Source organism: Rhinolophus sinicus, linkage group LG04 (genome assembly GCF_036562045.2).
Source record: "Rhinolophus sinicus isolate RSC01 linkage group LG04, ASM3656204v1, whole genome shotgun sequence".
Classification (NCBI taxonomy): domain Eukaryota; kingdom Metazoa; phylum Chordata; class Mammalia; order Chiroptera; family Rhinolophidae; genus Rhinolophus; species Rhinolophus sinicus.
The window spans coordinates 102,465,677-102,488,244 of record NC_133754.1 but is presented as its reverse complement, the minus strand read 5'-3'; the positions used below and the strand labels follow the sequence as shown (position 1 = coordinate 102,488,244).

The 22,568-nt window shown below is 41.1% G+C and overlaps 1 protein-coding gene across 8 annotated transcripts in view; it reads right to left on the bottom strand.

Annotated features, from left to right (window-relative positions):
• The window catches only part of FRY (FRY microtubule binding protein), a 439,561-nt gene that overhangs the window by 189,732 nt on the left and 227,261 nt on the right, over window positions 1-22,568 (bottom strand). For all 8 annotated transcript variants that reach the window (XR_012495619.1, XM_074330087.1, XM_019749603.2 and 5 more), the window contains one exon: window positions 11,294-11,493. Coding sequence is in view for 7 of the 8 variants with exons in the window: in XM_019749603.2 (XP_019605162.2) it covers window positions 11,294-11,493 (200 nt within the window). In the remaining variant the exon portion in view is untranslated. The remainder of the gene's footprint in view (window positions 1-11,293; window positions 11,494-22,568) is intronic.

Here is a 22,568-nt window from a genome sequence, read left to right as displayed (position 1 = left end):
TAATCAGAAAGAACTAGACTGCAAATAACTTGAGGAAACACCTTCTCCTGGTTTTATATTTTCCAAAAGAAGAAACTTTCATAATCTTCTCACAAAGTCACTGGATATAAAAATGATAGCCTCACCCATGGATGAATTGAGTTGGATACCATTCATTTGAAGCAGAAAGCCCTTTGGTCCTTTTTATATTACTTCATGATACTACTTTTCATATGGCTTGTTTGCTATAAGGTTCAATCGAACTTTTACTATCCATGTGTGTTACATTTCATTTCACAGCTGAAAAAGTACCATTGAACAGCTGCAAAAGAAAGGCTCTTCATCTACATGATTCCAGGAATAGTCAAAAATAAGGAAATTGAACCTCAAGTTGAACAGCGTACAGAAAAAATGTGTGTTTGTGATCACCTGGAAGATTGCCTCATTCAGCAGCTAAATGACACCGTTGTTCGACAATTATCTGGTTTTAGCTACTGATACTACTACTTTGTTTCTGGGTTGGGGTGATTTTTCAGATTTTTAGTGAATGTCTGCAAGAATAAGCAGGGGATGCCCGGCTGAGCTACTTTGCTAAGAAATAGCTATTTCAAAAGTTACTTATCTATTTATAATTTGGAGCCGACAGCAGTACTTTTCAAGTGTAATATAAATATTCCTTATCTGACTGGAGCCTTTTCCCAGTCTCCTTTCGGGACAGCCTGACTCTGATCCTATGTCTACACTCAGTAGGGAACTAAATTCTCTTTACGTTCCCTCTACTGAGCTTGTTGAAGCCAGAAGGGCTGCTGTTTAAAGAGGAGTCTGGTTAAAAACTCGAGCTGGTTGTCCTTCTGGAAGCCCACTTGAATCCACAGTGCAGAGAGCCCATAAGCCGGTGTTCTGCCATTTGCACATCCTTAGTCAACAGACATACAACATTTGGTTCATATAGGAAGACTGGCATATACGACAGCGCAGGAAAACCACCAAGTTACAAATTTGGGCACGGTGGAATGTTATCATGAAATGCCACATGGTTGAGGTTTGTGGGTGTCTATCAGCCTGGAGCATGACCAATATAATTGGTTTATGAAGACCCACCATATAAAGATCCAAACTTAATTAGAGGCAGTAATTCTGTCGTTTAATTACTGCAGCAGAATTTTGCAATTCACCAATTCCTTAAATATTAAGAAGTTTCCTGATTAAAGGAGCTGATATTTTCTGATACCTAGAAGTCTTCAGACAACTCAGGTCTCTGAAGAGAAACATAAGACGATAGCTGAATGTCCAATCTCTATATGGGCCAGCAGTGTAAAACAAAGCTCTTTTATAACTACAAATAGACTGTATCCTAACCTTAGTCTGGTACCTCTCATCAGACTTGGTCTAGAATCATAAGTAGAAGCTGGGCTGAGTGTTTGTCACTTGCCAAAGGCCTTTCTTACTTAGACCCACAATTAAATTCATTAAAATGATTAGAACAACTCATCATATATAGTTTGTTGGTGGTGGGCCACCAGTGTCATTATTATAACACAGTGTCCTGCTCAACTTCAGGGTAACGAGAGTTGTCCTCCTGCCAGCCCTGTGACATCAGCACCCAGGAGGAGCTGGAATCCTGAGACCCAGAGCCAAGGAATAAAGGTTTGTCAATAGATGTTACTGCTTGAACCTAGAACATTAGCATGCAGTAATGGAGTCATTAGCTAATTGCTTAGCCTTTCGATGTTGGTGCCAGCTGGCTATGCCTGATGTTTGCACAGGCTTGGTCTTCAGGCGTGATGTATCCCATTACAGATTCCTGGCATGTGGTACAGAGGGACTGGCAACCTTGATTCTTTAAAGAACTTTCTTGCATACCAAGAAAGTATGTTGTGTTACTTCTAGTTTACGTTCAGTCTTATATTAGAATTGTTTCTTTTATGTTAGCAAACCAGCTAGATCATGTTATATTATTGTTACGCCTCCATTCCAGCATAACACGATTAGCGACACGTGTCTGTCACCACACCTGTGCTCCAAGTTCAACACCGGGATAACATCTGAGAGACCCCGCCTGTGTGTGGTCATGAACTGTTTTGTGAGTAGGGGCTCTCAAGGCTCAAGCAACCCCAATAATAAAAATTTCCATTTTCATGTCGCCTTTCATCATAAAAGTGTTTTTAAAGCCAGAACATCAGAGGAAAGCGAGCACTGCTCTTTTGCTCAGTCACAGGCTCTGCTGAAAGACAAGGAAGTTAGGCATGTTTTCTGCTTTTGAAGTTACACAGATTTGCCTTTTTCCAGGTTCAATCCAAGTAGAGAATAAATTACTTGCTTTCTAAGTCTTAGTCAGTGAGTTAGAATTTCTTCTTCTTCTCGTTGACATTTTATGCTGATAGACTAGATTCAGACGAAACTCCTGGCCCAATACCCAACTTAGCGTCCAATGCAGCTCCTTGCAAGGACAATGGATGCTTAAACCACAATGGATTCACTGAGACATGATTTACATGCCCAGAGATGCACACAGTATATACATTTTATATATACATGTAATATATAAAATATATATATACTATATTGTTATAGTATAATATATAGTATATATATATACACTATATATTATATATATTATATATCTATTATCTGCAGCTCTCTCTATATACACATTTATATATATACATATATACATATGTATATATATCCACATATACACACACACACACACACAAACCTAATCCTAGGTTTATTCGCTTGATTCAACACAATCTTTTCACTCTACACAAGACAGTACACATTATCTAAAATGCTACAAAGTACAAAAAAACTGAAAACAGAAAATTGATAGTACTGATTGTACAGCAAAAGCCAAAAAAGCAATGTATACGTTGCCAAGGTAACCTGAAAGCCCACCATGAATAATAGCCATGGGGGTGGGGTCCATGACGACCTGCAGAGCTGGTTCTCTACATGCTCACCAATTGCAGAGACGGAAAGGAGACGTGGGGTGGGGGTGCCCAAGTACATGTAAAAACAGAGCCATGTATGGCAATCGACATGGGGTGTTTGACCCAGGAGGGCTCAAGCGGGCGGTAGGGCCAGGTTAGCAGGCATGGCAGCTGCATGGGAAGCGTGCCCTTTTCTGGAGGATCCCACAGGCCACCAGACTGGCCCCAGGTCATCTGTGGAATGGAAGAATCTGCTCCCAGCCTGGGGCCACACGGCCACCGCCCTGCTGGCGTCACCACTGCACTGACTCTCAGGGACTGGAAACATCACAGCTTTCTAGCCAGGAAACTACTGGAGGGCATCACTATAGGCACAACCCCAAACCAACAACACCTCTGCAGCCAAACTGGCCTTCAGAGGAAATGTCTCAATGCTGCCTTTGAAGTCTGACCAAGTGCGGATTTCTTTCCTACTGGCCCTCCTTTGGCTAGAAAAATGACAGAACTGAGTTGGGTGGGATCTAAGGTACAGGAGCAGAGCTTTGGTGGCTTGCTTATCAGGAGGAATTGGAGCTGGGGCTTCCCTGTGGTGGCAGTGGCCAGGGGGCAGGATGACTGACACATGAGGGGAACTTCTTCTCATCTGGGGGGACCAGCGCCACATGGGAGGCAGTGGCAGCATTCTCCTGGGGGACTGAGTGGCCTGGGGGCAGCCTAGGCCAGGGGGCCGGCACAGCGGTGATAGTGATTTCCTGGCCATGAGTTTGTCCTCCACCCATGTGCTTCCGCGCCTCTGAGCTTCATGTGGGTTACCAAACTCCATGTGTGCGCAGCCTGTAGGGATGCATCCTTTCTACAGGCACGCCGATCGTTTCCATTTCCCACAGATGCAGCGTATGTAGCAGGTCCGAGTCCTTCTCGGCACAGACATGACAACAGGTGGTGTTCCAACTCCAACCCAAACCACCCAAAAGAGATGAAAAAGACAGGAAAGGGTGGAGCCCTCCCGCTAAACCCACCAAGATGCCCACTAGAGGCTCACCAGGAATGTGGGCAGGACCACATCTTGCAGACAGTGTATCTCATTTGTTACATGCATTAGAGCAAAAACTGGGCCTGATTGCTAACATTTCACAGAAAACAATGATGGGCCACATGTAAATGACTTTGTTAGAAGCACAAGGTAGTGGCAGGGCCATGATGAAAAACCAAGTTTCTTGCATATTGGGCAAATTGTAGGAAGGCGGGTAGACGAAAGAGTAGCCTGAGACATGGGGCTGACAATTCTGGAAGGTAAAACTTCCAGTCATAACATAAATAAATCCTGAAATGTAATGCACAGCATGGTGGCTATAGTTAACAATGTTGTATAGTGGAAAGTTGCTAAGAGAATAACTTTTAAAAGTTCTCATCACAAGAAAAAAATTGTAACTATGTAAGGGGATAGATAGTACTAAACTTATCGTGGTGATCATTTCACAACATGTACATGTCTCAAGTCGTTATGTTGTATGCCTGAAACTAAAACAATGTTATGTCAATTAAACAGAAAAGTATTAGTTTGATGACCAATTTTAGAAAATTAGATTTTTCTCCCTCTGAGGTTTTTAATAAATGTAAAGATATGAACAGGGAAAAGAAAATTCTTGAAATTTTCTACAACTTGCTTTACTCAGCTGAACAGCACCGACTTTCCCATTCTGGGTACTGGCTTCCTAGCTGATCTGGCACGAGTGTTCCTACCGGTGTCTGTGAGAGTTCCTCACTGTCTCTTGAAAGGCTTTCAAACCATCCCATGTGGACTCTCATCAAGCCCCCGGTTTTATTTCCCAGGCACTGGTTTTATTTCCCACCATTCATAGCCAGCAGGATAATCCTCTCGTGTTTCGTTGGAGATTCACTGAGATGGTGGGGGTGCTGTCTTCTCTTCTATACTTCTGTTTGCCTATGTCACCTCTCAGAGCACACGTCCCAAAAGGATCCAGACCAGGTCTGCTTCAGCCAGCTTTGGTCGGACCTTTCTCCTTGCCGTGGCAGAGTGCAGAACAACCATCTGAGAGTCCCAGTGACTAAAACAGTCCTGCTCAAGCCTCCATTCCTTTTGAATGAACACAGACAGGGGAAGTACCAGGCTGACCTCCAGAAACAAACCGGAAGATTGGGTCAGTGGATACCAGCTCTTCAGTGGTGAGGGTGATCACTGATGACTGAGTACCCAGTAGGTGCGAAGTATTACATCAGGCGCTCCATACATCACCTCTCATCCTCTCAATCACTCTGTGAGCTTGGTTCTGTTACCAATTTTGCAAATGAGCAAAAAGGGAGGTTGACTGGCTGGCCTAACGCCACATGACACTGAAGAGGTTGATTGGGGATTCAAATCCAGATCAGGTTGAAGGAGAAGTTGTTCTGTCTTTAGCTTTATCTCTTCTTGTCCATTAAATTTACAAAGTCAAGGTTATGGGAGCTCCTGAATTTTTAAAAGTTGAAGAGTCTTGTTTTTGAAAGAGTTTATTGAAAAGGTAATTGCCTGTGAAGACAGTGACAGATGCTGTACAAATAGAGACTCATAGATAATGACAGCGTATATTCTGAGACTGTGGCCAACTGCTCAGCATCAGCCTGGCTCTCCTCTTCACGTATTGGTAGGGTGAGGGGGAGAGCAGGTGACCACATCAATGAATAATGAGGTATCCTTAGATGCCCCATGGCAGAAGGCTGGGAATCAATGTTTCTTGTGCTCAGCAGATTGTAGGGCATTCATATGCAGAGGGATCCGAGGGACAGAAAAAAATCTGTTATCAGTTTGGAGGTTGGCAAGACGACCTTCAGAAACACACAGGTCCTTACAAAGACATTCCTTTTAAGCTACTATAGTACTATTTTTTCATCCATTTACCCCCCCATCCATTCATTCATTCATATACTCATTCATTCATTCATTCAAAAACATTTACTGTCTATTAGACATGGGGACATGGTGTGTGTGTGTGTGTGTGTGTGTGTGTGTATGTGTGTGTGTAGATGAATCAGACACAGTTATTGCCTCTAAGGAACTTGTATAGTGTTTCTTCAACTTAAAAAAAAAATCTATGCCCTCACCCCCACCAACCATAAAAATAAATATTTTACAATATGGCCTGATATACATGCATACAACTAGAAGTTTCATAAGACAGCATTTACCCTTAAAACCTATAACATACCCTCATATTTTCTATTCTATTCTATTCTATTCTATTCTATTCTATTCTATTCTATTCTATTCTATTCTATTCTATTCTAAACACTCGAGTTCAATGAAGGCAGTATAGTTTGCTTGAGAGAATGGAATGGTGGTTCAGGTAAAGTGGAGATTTACAGGTGTGTATATTCACAACTGCATAATTGCATGGACTCAGAAGGGAAGGAATCAAGTAAACCATTTCACATGATGAGGTATTTGAGTTGGGACTTGAGAGATGGGCAGGATAAAGAGATGAGTGGCAGTCCAGGAAGAGAAGGCAGTGTACATAAGTGCAGGATGGCAGGCGGGCACAGAATTGAAACCTGGGTTCATAAAAATGCATGGGGGAAGGAGGATAGATTGTAGGCAAATAAAGGGGTAAAAGGGTGTGAAATCAAGGTGTTGAACAAGAGAATGAAAGGGACAGGGTTGAATTTAGGCAAGATTTATCAGACAGAATCAGAAGAGGAAGAATGGGTAACAATCCACTCATTGTTTTATTTATTTTGGCAACACCCCACCTTGCACATAAGACTCGCAGTGCAAAGACCCAACCTGGCCTTATCTGCATGAGAAGCAAACCAAGAATTCCGCAGAGGACTTTGGCAGGACAATGGACTATGATAACTCAAAATCTCACATGCTATAAGCACTTGGAAATGTTAACTGGAATATTAAGATTTTTATTTTAAATGCAGAAATGAGTTAACAATAAAGAGAGAAATGAAAAGCAGGAAGACATAGATGACACAGAGGCTGCATAGGGGGAGGACTATTGGTCTCATTACCCTGGATTTTTTTTTTGTTGTCCACTTGGGAACAGGAAACAAAGCTGTGGGCCTTGAGAAGTGGAACATTGGAAATAAGACACTGGACTCAGGAAAAATCTATCCACTGGCAGAGGAAGATGAAAAGATACTCCAGTGCTCCCTGCCTGGTTTCTAGGTAAAAACTACAACAATAACAACATCCTCTCTGAGAATTTGAAACCCAGTCTCAAGTCTTACATGAGCTGGAGTTCACATTTATGTCACCTTCTAGGAGAAATCCCAAGCTGAGAAATTAATAATATTTATCCCAAGACAGTAGTAATTCTGAGGCTAATCTAAAAGAGATCAAAGACATAAAATAGAAATTGTAAATTTAATAAAGGAAAAACCACCCACCACCTAAATAGAAGTTAAAAGAGAACCAAACAGCACTTCTAGAAATGAAAAATATAGTCACCAAAGTTAGAATTCTCAATGAGCAGGTTAAACAGTAGATTAGACATAGTTCAAGAGAGTATTAAGGAACTGAATAAAGACCTGAGAAAATTACTCAGAATTCAGTAGTGAGAGACAAAGAGGTAAAAATAACAAAAGTAGTATAAAAAGATATGCAATATAGGATGAGAGGGTCCAATACGCATCTAATAGGAGTGCCAGAAAAAGAGAAGTAGGAAAGTGAGGGAATGATAATATTCAAATACTTAATGGCTAATCATTTCCCATAATTAATGAAGAATATAAAGCTTTAATTCAAGAAGTATGAGAACCTCAAACAAGAAAGTAAAAATAAATCCACATCCAAACACAGAATAGTGAAACTTCAGAACACTACAGACAAAGAAAAAAACCATAAAAGCAAGCAGGGAAAAAAGTATATAATCCACAAATAAGAAATCAACCACAGATTTTTAAACAGCAGTAGGAGAGGCAACATAGAGAAATATATTGTCAGAAGTTTACAGGGAGAATAAACGTCAAACTAAAATTCTGTTTCCAGCTGAACTATCACTAAAGGAGAAATAAAGCATCTTAGATAAACAAGACCGATAGATATTCAATCCACTGACTCTTAAAGAAGAAGAAGAAGAACAAAAAACTTTGGGAAGAAGAAAATTTAAACCAGAGGGAAGGAGCATGAGGTAAGAGACAAAAGCACTCATTATATTATTTTCTATACTTTTTCTGTTTTGAAATAAGAATATAAAAAAGACAAAGATGAACGATTTTAGCTTGTTTAAAACACTTTGCTTGGGAAAAGTAAAATAATGGTAAAATTGGACAAGAGCAAATGCTATCAAATGACTACATGAAACAACAAAAATAGAATAAAATTATTGACTATCCATAAATAATGACTATGACCTGAGCATCTTTTGGGTACAGAGAATAATACTGCTGGAGCACGGAAGGATGTTTACAAAGAAAAAAAAATCTAAAATTTGATTTTGGAAGAACACATTTTTGTCTTTTTATTTTTTTCCATTAAAGTTAGCTATCTGGATATTTATAAATACAACTTTAATACTGTGTGTAATTTATCCTACATAGTCTAATTCATATGGACTTCTGAAGGATTCAGTCTTTTGAAAAATAAAACTTACAAGATCCTGAGTAGCCCCATTAATAATAAAGCTATGCTTTTATTTTTTTGTAAATTACTCTTGTCACTCCCATGTAAGTTTTAATTATATTAAAGATATAAAATACAATTTTTGCGATTTGATACAAGCCTATGTAAACCATGCTTTTAAAGGATTCAATGTCTTTCTAAATAAAGCTAACTCAGCATGAGAAATAATAGGGGACATTTACCGAAATTCACTTTGAACATACTATACGTACATCAAGAATAATACCTCTTGCTATGGCTACAGAACAAAATCAAATGCATGTTTACGTTTTTAGAATCAGGTGACAAGCCCAAGAATCTACTCACATTTATTGTCCCCTAAGTAAGTAAATATAAGTGCAAAAATTACTAAGCATTTTTCAGCAGACAAGAAATGGATGTGGAGCTGAAGCTTACATCTCTGCCAGAAATACAAGGGGAACAAATAGTCTTTTTATAAAAAGCAATGATACTAAAAATGGATTGAATACATTTCTTCAGCTAAAAACATAAAGTCCTTCTACCTGGCCATCAGCATCTAGCAGACTCATCCGAGGCCCTCGGTGACAACTTACTGATAAAGAGGATGCACACTTTTTCTTTTCCATTTTTCTTGTTTGGGACATTTGGCTCACAGAAAGGAACAAAAACATCGACCTCTAATTAAAAGAATACTGTGGCACATGATTTTCAGACATAATATTTATTCCAAGAAAAATGCCATGCAAACAAATTCCGATCTGAGTAAAGATGAAAACGTTAAACCCAAATTATTTTACTTCATAAATTCTTAACAGTATTTAAGCTATTATTCTGGAAACAGGTTTGGCTCAAAGGGTATCAGGACCTGGGCTTCTAAGTACCTCTTTTAACTTTTGTACAACTTCCTGGCTCCTCAGTGTATCATCATTTCACCATGATACACGATGTTCTGGCATTTGGCGATTCCTACTGCAGTGAGTCTTCCTGTGCCTTACCACTCTCTCCTCCTTAAACTGCCCCATGACCTCTGGAGCCCAGGCAGCTCCTACCCACCCCAGGGGTGGGCATCTGGGCTGCCTTGGCCTCCCTCAAGGAGTTCAGAGGTTTCCAAAAATAGCACTGCTGTGAACAATGGGGATTCGGGTTCGTGAATTTGGGCTGACTTGGTAGAGGACAGCCTGTGTTGGTTTGTTTTAAGAAGTTGAAGGTGTCCTTACATGAAGACCGTGGAGACTGGCAATAGAGTGTGGAGTGGTTCAGAGGTGGACTCTGAAGTCTCCCAGCTTGAATTCAAATCAAAACGGTGAGACCTTGGGCCGTGACTTTACCCCCTCTGTGCCAACTTTCCCCAGCTGTAAACAGGGTAAATGCCAGCTAACTAAAAGCACAGTGAGAACTGAAAGAACTAATACGTTCAGCACAGTGCCTGGCCCATAGTAAGTACTCCAGAAATATTACCGTGTTTCCCCGAAAATAAGACCGGGTCTTATATTAATTTTTGCTCCATTAGGGCTTATTTTCAGGGGATGTCTTATTTTTTCATATACAACAATCTATATTTATTCAATTATAGTCATATCTTCTTCTGGAACATCGTCATAACCTACTAAATGTGTCTGTCTGGCTGAGATCTTAATTGGGGCTTATTTTCGGGGAAACACGGTAGCTATTACTATTAGCTGTAAGAGTGATAGGAACATAAAAAAATGAAAGAATGGGGAAAATGTACTGAACTAAGGTTTAATTTAAATGATTTAAACAGCAAGACCAAGAACCATTTTCCATAAGATGTCAGAATTCATAATGATAACCTCCATCAATCTAATAAAATCTTGACAATGCAAAGTAGGTAACTTTCAGGTAACCACACACTTAACAAATAGCTTTGAATTGTGATTCCCAAACCTTAAGTTATGATTCTTATAAAGCATCATCCATTACATATTTTTAGAGACTGTGTCTGGGCTTACCAATATTACATTTAATTATTTTAAGCTCTGCTGTGAAGCAAGCCTCAGATTGTCTTCGCATGCCCCAGTATCCCCACAGCAGGTACAAAGCCCAGCTTCCCAGAAAGAGTTGCATCACTCTGAATTCCTTTCCTTTTCTCTTATTGTGTGTGGCCAAGGTCAGAAAACAAGTCATATGAACCTACCAACCAGACTTCCTGACTGTCCTTTTGAGATCCAGCACTGGTTGGAACAATTAACATATGGCCGAAACACATGTCTAATTTTGTGGCAGAATCCTCTGCAAAGAAAGATACTGATGTCCAAGGGACCTAAAGGTAGGTGAGTCAGAATTCTTGTCTTCCAATTTTCAGAACACACAGTGGTGTTTCAGAACGACTCATCAAAAATGTGCTCGGACAAGCTATCACTGAGACCGTATGTTCTCAGTCCGGGAAGCCGCTTGAAGAATGCTACATATTTTTTTCTCATTTACTTTAAAAACAGGACAAAAGTCTTTAACTAAAGACTAAAGTATATATAACAGAACAGAGACAGAACACAATTTTTCTATGAGTAATACTTCTTATTGTTCAATTAGCCTATTAGTCCTGAACGTAGTAGTAAAATGTGCTACTGAAATGTATTTGCTGAGGATTGCTTTAAAGTTCTACATTTGTTTTTCTTACATCAGGGAACTATAAGCTTTAACAAATTACTTATGGTATGATTCAGGGAATTCTGGGAATTCAGGGAAAAGCAGTCCCTCCTTTCTTAGAGCTGTAAATCTCCTCTGCTCCGTGTAAAGACCCACAGAAGCCACGGGCATCAGGCTGCACACTCACCAGGGGTTCTGCCATAATGATGCGAATCTTGCGCTCGGCCTGGGTGGTGAAGTTCACAAAAAGGCTCTTGAGGACATACTCTCCTGGTTTGCTGTCTGGGTCCACGTTGATGGGTAACATGGTTGGCGGCCCCTTCTCCCTTTGTGTGCCTGACGCAGGTGGAACTGGAGGCTTGATATAACCGTTGCCAACTGGAGAAGCTGAAAAACAAAATGGATATTCTTACTGGCTGAAAAGCACATCATTAATATTCAGAATGTCTGTGTGAAACCATAAATATAAGGATATGAATCATCTCCAGAATATGCCACACTTAGTACCATAACCTTATTCTTTAGGAGAGTTGCCAGAATTTAATTATGTTCATTACATTAATTTTGTTATATCATATTTGATGATCTCAAAATACTTCTATTACCACATTGCCTTACGTAAATTATGTTGCAAGTACGTATATAATACAGCTGATAAATCCTACAACATTTAAGGTGGTTTGGCTTCTTTTTTATTTTCTAGGGAAAATACACTAAGAAAATGTATGTGGAAAAAAAGTGATTTCTTGTCCTGGTTTTCCTAATGGCCAGGGGCTGTCTCCTGTGCTTCATTTTAATAACGGAAAATGGAATAAATAATGGAAAAAAAACTCCAGAAGTTTCCAAGAACCAATTTTCAGAAGCCCAGCTGGCTCTCGGTCTGAAAGGGATGCCCCTGTTGAAAGATAAAAGGCTCAGGCAGGGCCCCGTCGATGCCATCCAACATGTGGGTTTCACTTTTCACTCTCACCACCCTTTGGTGCCAGCTGGGATGCCCTCCTTGGATCAGAGTGTGAACAGGTCCACTGAGTGGCCTCCTTTCAGAATGTAACAAACAATTATTTTGATAGTTACAGAAAATACGTTTTTTTTATTCATAAATAAAAGTTTCGTGTGTCTCTACTTTTTACTATACTTTGACATGTTGAATTCTAATACCCCTTTCACCTAAGTGCTTGTAAGATGGTCAGTTATCATTATTGAATGAAGGGAATGTAAGCGTATGTCTGGGGACAGGATAATGATAAAGTAGACATTTAAAAGGAAGACTATATATCATTTTGGGTGACTAAATACAGAGATTGAGGAAGAGAGTAAAGAAAAAAGTAGATTTCCAGTTTGGATACTGGTTTGAATGTCGAGAGGATGGTGGTATTGATAAGAAAGGAGGAAAAAAAGTTCTCCTTGAAAGCTGAATGTTGTTCTCAAAACTACAAGTAAATTCAAGGCTTCTCTTACCTTCTTTCTATCCCAAGCCAAATTCTGAGGAAGATATGCAAAAATTGTATTTATTTCATGGATTACAAACATATCCTCACAGTATGTTGTAGCTTCTCTCTCATCTTTCCTACTCTTTCCTAATGCTCCTTATATCTAGGTCACAAACCTGCCATGCAGTCGAGGTCCATTACATCTGAGAGTCTTCCCATATCTTAACTACTACAAAACTTTAAGAATGTGGCCTCTTCAGTTATAAAAATAAAATACGTTGTATATTATTTGGATTTCACCTCCTCTCCATTCTCCTTAGGTCCATCCTAGTCCAGGCCCTGGGAACCCTCTGGACAGATTACTAGAGCAGCCCTTCACTTTGTCTCACTCAGTTTACATCCCAAACTCATCTTCCTTCGGCATGGCTTTAATCAGATCACTTTGCTGCTCAGCGTTTTCAGTGGCTCTCAGTTATCATCAGCAAGCGTCAAACGCATGGCCTCTACCTGCGCCCCTGTCGTGCTGCTGCGCTGGCTGGCGGGGGAGCACCCTGCTGTCACCTGAGCCTCCTCCTCCCTCTCCGCTGCTCCGTTCCATCTCCTCTGCTCATCTCAGCCTCCTGTCTTTTGAGAACCACTTCTAGTCTTGTCTCCACCAGGCTAGCCCTCACTGGAAAGTTTGTATTACCAGATTTAAACATTTAACTCACATTCTTTGGTGCTGTACATCCTAGACTACCTAAGGAAGACGCAATAGACAGTTGGCAAGTAAAATACCCACTGCTAACGCAGGTTTGCCTCGGGTCGGCCCTGTAACTAAACCACACACATATTCTTCTAAATGCATCCCCTAAGTTTCCCAACAAGACTGTAGCCTCCCAGATCTGATACAGAGTTCTTCTCACCGATAATTCCCAATAAATCTCCTTAACTAAAACGATATCTTCCTTGATTCCTGTACGTCTTCAAGGGTTTCATAAGGAGGGGGCTCTATGAGAAGATGCCGTAGTAGAGACTCTAAACAGACAGGATTTGCAATGAAGTCATTAGCTCAATGATGCACCCATCAGCTTCCTAAAGGGTCCTACTTATTCTAAGGGGCATGTTCAGGAGACGCAGATGGGGTCCTGGCCACACCCCTCCGCGTTACCTCCTGTTCTGAGTGCGGGCACCCCTTGGAAGTGGGATGCCTCCCATCCAACTAAAACTAACAGAGGGACACACGACCTCCACGAGATGTCTTCCTAATGTACCAAGGACATTGTGCCACAGGACTGGAGACTGGAATATAATAAACCAAGAAAGTCTAAGTGGAGGACAACTTTTTATTACTTTTTGTTTTCCATGGGATTTACCCCGTTTCTAGAAGAAGACGAGAATCAGGTGGATGTAACATGTAACTGCAAGACGAGATCCGTAACTGTAAGACTTGGGGCCTAGAGGTTATAACCTACTCAGAGAATGTCTGTAGGAGTGACCTCTGGCAGGCCTCCTGCAGAGCTGCATTTGGAGGCAGGGAGACGACATCCAGAGACCAGAATGTCTCAGACAAATCTTCCACTTAAAAGGCCAAAATGCTAATTCACTGCAGTTGTAAGAAACGTTACCACCTGTACTTCAAAGCCAGACATCTTGTGAGTGCAGAAGTCTGTATGGCCAGCTTCTGTGAGCTGGAACTGCCCGAGCCGAGCGGGCCCTGTGCCAGACTGAAAGTGACCCAAGGGGGAGGCGCCCGCCCATCACTGCTTTCAAACACATCAGCTGGGCAGATGGGGTAAGCATCCTTGAACAAGATCCATTCCCAAGTTTTAGTAACCCTTCTTCATTCTACCATAATTAGTTCGTAACAGATCCTAGCCTTTTGTCCGGGTAGTTTTCAAAATAAATATATGACATGGCACCTTTCAGTAATTCAGTTATTTGGTGACAATATAGTTGAGAACAAAGAAACACGTGCTCCCTGGTAATCAACACTGAATCACACAGTCCATACTAGTCTAAACATTAGAATGCTGCCATTAGGAAAAACCATTAGACCCTCTTCCCCCCGGCCGCCCCCAGTACTTCCTTGCTCTTACTCTCCTCATAATTAAGATCAATTGTCTAGTTTCTAAGCTCACAATAGTCTGCAAGCAGAAAATTATAAGGGGAAGGAAGGTGTAACATCTCTGGGTAGAAACACTAACATGGCATAACTCTAAAAAGTCACCGGAACTAAAAAACGCAGTTGCTTAAAGCCATTCAGTACAGGGCCACAAAATGTGACATTCTCACAGGCTTGGGGGCATCCATGACTCTGTCCAGCATGGGTCACAATTAACATTCATGAGATGACCCTGAGTCCCATGGAAACGTTAAAGTGAGTCTGATATATAATGCTGTATTTCAGAAGGTGGAGAAAAGAATGATAGAAATTTCCTTTTTCAAAAGGATAAAACTAAAAACAGCTTTGGTGTACAAAGGAAGGGGGGAAATCCCTAAGAATTTACCTCTCAAGAATTAAATCTCTCTGTGTATAGATCTGGTTTTTAACTGAAACTTATTTTTAATTGAAACAGACAATCAAGCCACCAATTCAGTAACAGGCACACTCAGGCCCCATTTCCAGCTCTGTGGGCAAATATGGGAGACCACTGTTGGAATCAATTCCTCACCACCAGAGTGCTTTGCCTGCTTTTTGTCCCACTGGGCAAGCAAGTCTGCCCACACTTCAGGGTCCAGGTCCATGTCCCCTCGTCCACCGGGCTGGGCACAGACTCCCCTGGACCCTGCCTACATCCAGCTGCTCCTGCAGCTCAGCCTCCTTCGTGTTGGGCATCTGGACACAGGGCTCCCAGACACAGGGCTCCCTTCCGATGAAAGGGTCTTGACAGTCGATCGGTAGCTCATCTCTCCCACCCAAACACACGCCGAAGGAACGATTTCATTTGTTGGATGAAAAACTTCTCCCATTTACATTTCTCACATGTGATGAATTTTTAAGCTTCAACTCCATCTGCCCTATCCTCTCTCCTTTTCTTCGTCTCATCTTTTTATTTCCACACAACAGCCCAATATCCCTAGAAAGTCACTCAAACCAGCACTCATGCAGGTGGGTGGGGAGCTGAGGGGAGTGTTGGAAAGAAGGGTGTCACTTTCAGATATTAATTAGGTCTCTAGTTACTGAATCTTTTTGAAATTTGCTTTCTCTTTATATTTGAATCTTAGATTAAACATGTTCTAATTTTTCTCCATTGTCTTCTTTTGCCTTAAGTGGGTTTTGTTGATGTTATTTTATCATTTTTATTCCAAATTCTATTTGCTTCTGCTTGAGGTCTTCAGGTGTTTCCCTATTTCGGAATCTCTATTCTTACATCAAGTAGGGCCCATTCCTCAATCAATCTGGAAGTCTGCTCTAGGCTCTGATGGCCCTTTTATTACCTCTTCATTAGGTCTATTTCTGACTACAAGGGACTGTCTTTTGAACATGACTATTTTTTTTCCCAATTTCATTGATCAATACCTTAATTTTTAGGCTGGCTGCTCTTAGCTGGCTATGGTCTTCAGCACAATTTCCCTAAGTTACCAACATTTGTAGGGATTACTAACCTCCTGACTACAACACCAGTACAAACACCCACAACTTGCAGTTCGGCTACCTTTTTGTTATGACACTGAAAGGAAAGGAAATGCTATCGTGACTTTCCTCATGTAAGTGCCCGGAAGCTATAAGGGGCGATATATGTTATAAGAAAGCAATGGGTTTTCTCATTCCGATTTTCAGAGGCCTTAATGCCATCACTCATTGCAGGCTATCATTCATTTGTTCCCTCATTCATTTGTACCAATAGTTACTTAAGGCGTGCCCAGGGTTCCGGCACTGTTCTAGGCACGGGGAAGACAGGAGTGAACAGAACAGATGGTTCCAGCCCTCGTGGAGTTTACAGTTTACTGAGGTGGGGTTGTACAATCAGAGATTTCATATGTGTCTATTCACTCTCCCTTCCCCTCTCCTCCCCTGAACACATACACAATACGTCAGATTGCAGTATGTTCTAAAAGGAAAAGGGGAAACTACACAGAGTGAATGGAAAGCCGCTTGTCTTTATCAGTCCAAATGTGCTCAGATGTTAGAGTTTGGAACCGCTGCAGAGAGGGATCAAAGCCTCTGGAGTCTAAGAAAACCTACACGCTTTTTTCAGGCAGGACCTGCTTTTCCGATGCATCCCTTTGACCGGCACGTATCGGTGTTGGTTCTGGTAGGAAACAAGAATTTTAACCCCATAAAAGTCATGAGTGAAAGTGCCCATTGCACACGCAGCTTCTCAAGGTACATGGCTCAGTGAGGGACATCTCTGCTTGCTTGTCACCTGCTCACAAAGACAGATGAGCACAGGGCCAGCTTTTGAAAAAACTTCTAATGTTCTCATTACCAGAATTGGACTCGCAGCATTTGAAATAAAAAATGTTTTCTTTGTTGTTGTTTTTTGTTTTTCCCCCTGAAATTCCCAGAGAGCATATGTGATAACTGTTCCAAGTAGGTACTCCTCTTAGAAGTGGAGGTCCACTGAAACAACTTTACTTTCTAGAGAGCAACGTAACCTTATCTTTCAGCATAGCAGTACATTTATTAGCATTCTTTGCTCCCAGTGGGATACAAGTTGTTCCTTCTGCCCGTTGTCAGGGCATCACTCATTTTGTAGGTTCCTGAGGGCAAACCCCTTAGTAACCACCATCATTTAGGACCATGCTTTCCCCATAATCCCTCTTTTGCCATCAGACTTATCTACTTTACTGGCATTACAGAAATTTTTCATAAAGCATAGCAAGCCAGGATGACGCAGCTACTGTGAGAACATGTCACAGTGTGTATGGAACAATAAATTGTCCATTGACACATCTATGAGGCTGTTAAGAACAGGCATTTTCAAAGGTACTGCAAATACTCAAAATGACCAGAAACCCTGAAAGTTATGCAGAATAGATTAGGATGAAAAGAGGGAAACCTCCAAGTATGACAGGAAGAATTCTTTTCCTCTGAAGAGTATGATTAAGAAATGGAAAATGTTGGGATAGGAAGAAACAATTACTTTGAGCAACAGATAAACTTTTCTTAACAAAGAGATAGATAGTTCTTAGATAATTTTATGTATTTCAAAGTAGGTCAAAAAGAGACTGCCAGTTAAAAAGGTTCAGAAATTATTTTTGCCTTGGGAAAAAAATATATTCAATGACATGCTAAGTTCTGCTTAATTTCCATAATATTCTGACGATGTGAAATGTTCCTCCCAGTTCTACTGATTACAACCCACTTTCTTTTACCACTTTGTTCTCTTAATCCTATTGTTCTCAGATGGCATTCCTTCAAGTTTTAGGGTCCACACAATATCGCTAGGATAATTTATATCTTTAATCGTCAAAAATAATCCTAGAAGGCCAAACAATCTCCCACTTACTGATAAGACCATGTAAGGCCAGAGAGGTTAAGTAACTTGTCCAAGGTCACAGAGTGGTTGACTCAGGAGCTGAACCCATGTCTATTTGATAACATATCCTGTGAGCTTCCTGTATCACATCTTAAAAACAAACAAAACCCCCCCAAACCCAAAAAACAACAACAAACTCCCCTGCGCCCTCCAAATCACTTATGATGAAGACTGAATAAAGTCAGTTCTCCGTATCCACATGATTTCCCCTGGCATAAGCTAGTTTGAGGAAGTTAAGGGCTGGTAAAATAAAATAGAAATGTGATTTGGAGAATGAGGCTTCCTACAGATTAGGATACTTGGTTATTTTCTAGAAAGACTCATATAACGTCCAGCCACAGAGGTCCCTCCTGTCAGGCTGTCTGCCCTGGTAAGTTGGATGCACCTTCTTGCCATTAGAGGGGCTGTGACAAAGGCTAGAAGTACAAAAAGGCGTCAAGAATGGAGGACACGTGAAAATATAGGCAATCTGATTAATGACACACTGTAGAAATGTCTAGAGACTCTTCTTTCCTAGATATAGTGATGATATAACATTACCCTCACAAAAAGCAAGTGAACTCGAAGGCACAGTTCTCTCTGTTTACTTCACTCTGTGGCCTCGCCAAACCATTTTTCTCTTTGGTCTCCCCAGACTGAACACTTCAGAGTGAGAGTTCAATAAAGAGAAAGTCACCATCAAGTCACTGCCCTCTTTTCCCTTCTCATCCTCGGCATTTCAGCATTTTATCTTAGAGAAATGACAGTAACGCTTTAGTAACTTCCTTTTTAATTGTCTGTCATCTGCTAAGATGCCATTACATGGACTTTCCCCCAATTTTCAAAGTAGGTACTGCCATCAGAGCCTGAAAGAATGTCTGCCAAGTTCTGTGAGCAGAGAAAGATGAGGTTACATTGACATTTCAAGGTCCTTTCTCACCGAAAGGAGATCGAATAACCTGCTAGAGGCAGGATAATCCTGAATTTCAACTTCCTTCTCCCCCCCCAACAGAACTGACAAACTGCCCTCATTCACGTGTCCCTGGCTGGCCATCCTCTCTGCCTTCTTCTCTCATTTTCTCCTCCTTTTTATTTTCTTCTGCTTGTGGCTCATTTTACGCAGCAAAATCTCAGGAATTGAAATCCATTAATTCAAAATGTGTGATAAATTGGATAAGGCCTTGTATTTTTTTATATCAACTTTCAAAATGATACGCTGACTTACAACATGGATTGATGGTCCTCAGACTCATTGCCTATCAGAGTCACCTGGAAAACTGGGCCCTCCAGATTCAGTGGCTCTGGGTGGTGCTCGATAATTTGCATTTCTAACCAGTCCCCAGGTTATGGCAATGCTGATGGCTGGGGACCATACTCTGACACCTCTGATGTAAATAATGGGAAAGCAGAGGGAACCAATTAATCCAGTTGATAAAATTGTTTTTAATTCCATGTACCTACAGCAAAACTGAAAGGCTTCATTCATTCCAAGTAAGTTAATGCTTTGTTGGCAAAACATAGAGCATTGAATGCAGAGTCAATCGTCTGAGTCCTAGTGAGGTTCTCCATGACCTTGGGGGAGAATTTGTACCCTCTGGGCTTTGGTTTCCTTACTTATCTTTTTTTCTTAACCAGGTAAATGAGTTGATCTATTTTTTTAAATTAGTTTCAGGTGTACAAAATAATGTACTAGTTAGACATTTACACCCCTAAGCCAGGTCGTCCTAGCTCCAGTAGTCTACGACTGTATAAAAACATACACTGACAATGCACACACAAAAATCACTTATTTGAAACTTCCACAATTCAACTCTTAATAACTAATACTTGCCTTCCCTTGAATTGAGATGAATTATTGAGAGTCTATCGTCTATCCCCTCTATAGAGGAAAGTGTGACAAATAATCCTGACCCTTCTACTTATACGTCCCCTTCTCTGGTTCCACTCACCTTTCTGGGCTGGCAACTCCCTGCACTGCAGGTGGACACAAGAGAAAGCCTGTCTTTATTCCAAGCTGTGAACTCAAGATTCGTGTCAACATGTTGTTTTAAACATTATGTACTGAGAGTCTGCTTTGCACAAAACCCTGGGCTAGGCCTAGGGAAGGACAGAGGTGTCTTATCTGTTCCAGGTCACTGATTAGCCAGACATTGTGGAATACATGGCACTTGATGCAGGTCTTAAAGGACAGGTAGGATTCTGACAGGGAGAAAGAAGAAAGGGGCAACCTCGGCAGAGGGAACAGCATGGCAGGTGCATGGAGGCATCTGCCAAGGATCTCCTGCCCCTTCTTCCCCTTCCCCTCCCACCAAACATCCCTGTCTTAGCACATACACGTTTGTTCAAACTTTGTCTTCACCAAGTCGCTGTACGGTCTTCAAGAACAGGACTACATCTTGTCTTTACCCTAAGCACTTAACCCAGTGCCTGGTACAACTAACTAAACAATTGTGCTTACTTAACATTTGTCGAACTGAATCTGTATAATTCCACAATGGAGTCTTTGTGTGAATGAAACAATTGAACAAGTATATATATGAAAAACTTAAACTCATAAGTCCTATAAAAATGTAGGTTTTTATTTCTTATCATTCGAATTAAGGTCTTGGTTGGCCAATGAGTTTGGATTATTTGGAGGATTATTTGGAGGATTATATGTTGATCTGATGTTGTGTGTGATGGGCTATACAAGGGCTGTTTGAGTGAAAATACAAATTAAAGACCACTGCACCTACCACGAGAAAGAACAAGAAGGTGGGAGCTTGGATGGGGCCCATCAGAGTAGAAAGGAAGATCTTGTCTTACCCAGATGGACCTGAAATCCAGTCACGTCACCCTTTCCCAATAAAGAAAACATGCAAGATGTTTCCTGGTGAGATGCTATAATAACAAAGTGTTTAAGAAACTTTTTTAGAATCCCGACACTAGAAGCTTTCTCAATTCCCTACCTGTGGCAGGGTGTTGTCAGAGTCCTTGTACCCAAGCACTGAGGACTGAATTTCTGGGAATGACAGAGTGGCCCTCCGTCTCCCAGCACGAGAACAGAAGTGACCCTGGCAGGGCAGCTGGGAGGTCCATCAGGTTTCCAGAACATTAGAGCTACCGTCCATTTACCAGCAACAATGGGGACATAGGAACACGTTCAATGTCACCATAAGGAAGCAAAAGAGATAATCCAGAATTAGGTCAATTCTATAGAGGACGGCACTAATTTCTACAAGTCAGTGGAAGAGATAAAAATGGGTAGGATGACTTCGGAGACACACAACTAAATGTAATGTGTGGACCTTGTTTACATCTTGATTTGAGTAAACCGACTCTTAAAAGACATTTAGAAAATGACAAAGTAATTTGAAGATGCACTGAATATTAGGTGATACCAAAGAGTTATGGTCAGGTTTGCTGGTCTGATAACAGCATTGTGGGTAGATAAGGAAATATCCCTATTTTCTAGAATGTACTTTGACTATAGGGAGTTCAATGAAATGATACCTATGTTTGATTCGAAATGCTTTAACAAAGGGGAAAGGTGTCAATGAAGCAAACATGACGAAATCTTGATAACTGTTGAATCTCAGTGATTGCTCTATATTGTCTGTTGTACTAGTCTTTCTCTTTTGTGCTTGTCTAAAAAAATTCATAATAAAATACATTTTTTAAAAAGATAAGGATCACTTGCATAAAGTTTCCTACATCTTAGAACAGCCACAATGAAGGAAACTTAGAACCTCAATTACAAAACAAAGTGGAACACCATCAATAATCCAGGTTCAAGGACACAGATTTGAATGTTTACCAAGATTTCAAGTCTAACTACATCCTTCCACATTAACTAACTGTGTTGGACTGGATGGTGTGGGTCCAGGAGCATCTACACTTACAACACACAGCATGGAGGAAGGCAGGTGAATGTCATTTACACAGGCCTCCTTCATCACAACTGGGTGACAATACAGTTTGAGCCCTTTCAGAAATATTTTTGCCTCAAAAGACTAGGAGTGAGATCAGTTAGTCAATTCACTAAACAACACATTTTCATTGAGGCCTCAGTGTGGATAAGGTGCTCTGCAGAGTTCTGTGCAGAACACAAAGATAAACTGAAAAATACAATTTGAAAGATTTTTAGAATTTCGTACATTCAGTCCCGAGATGCCACAGGGCAATGTCAGGCTGAAGAGCCAATGGAAGAGGAGCTGAAATCAGGAGATCATTCATTAATTTGTTCACTTATTCAGTCATCAAATATTTCATGAAGTCCCAGTGTACGCCAAGAATTGTGGCAACTGCTGGGGGGAAGGGAGGGGCAAGCATGAGTCCTGACCTCACACTGCCAACAGTACACAGGGGAGACAGGCATGATGTACTAAACACACCAGAAACATAACCGCTACTAGGGAGCAGTGCCAGAATCTGCCCTATTTTGACAAAATGGGAAGTGCTGCTCTAAGAGAGACATGGGTAGAGGTCGGGGCAGGACTGGTGACAGTGAAGTTGAGGTCTGGAAATAATTGATGCTAGATACAGTCAGAGAAGGCTTTCAGGCAGAAGAGAACGGGGGTGTGGGAGCTATATCAGCGGGGAAAGGTCA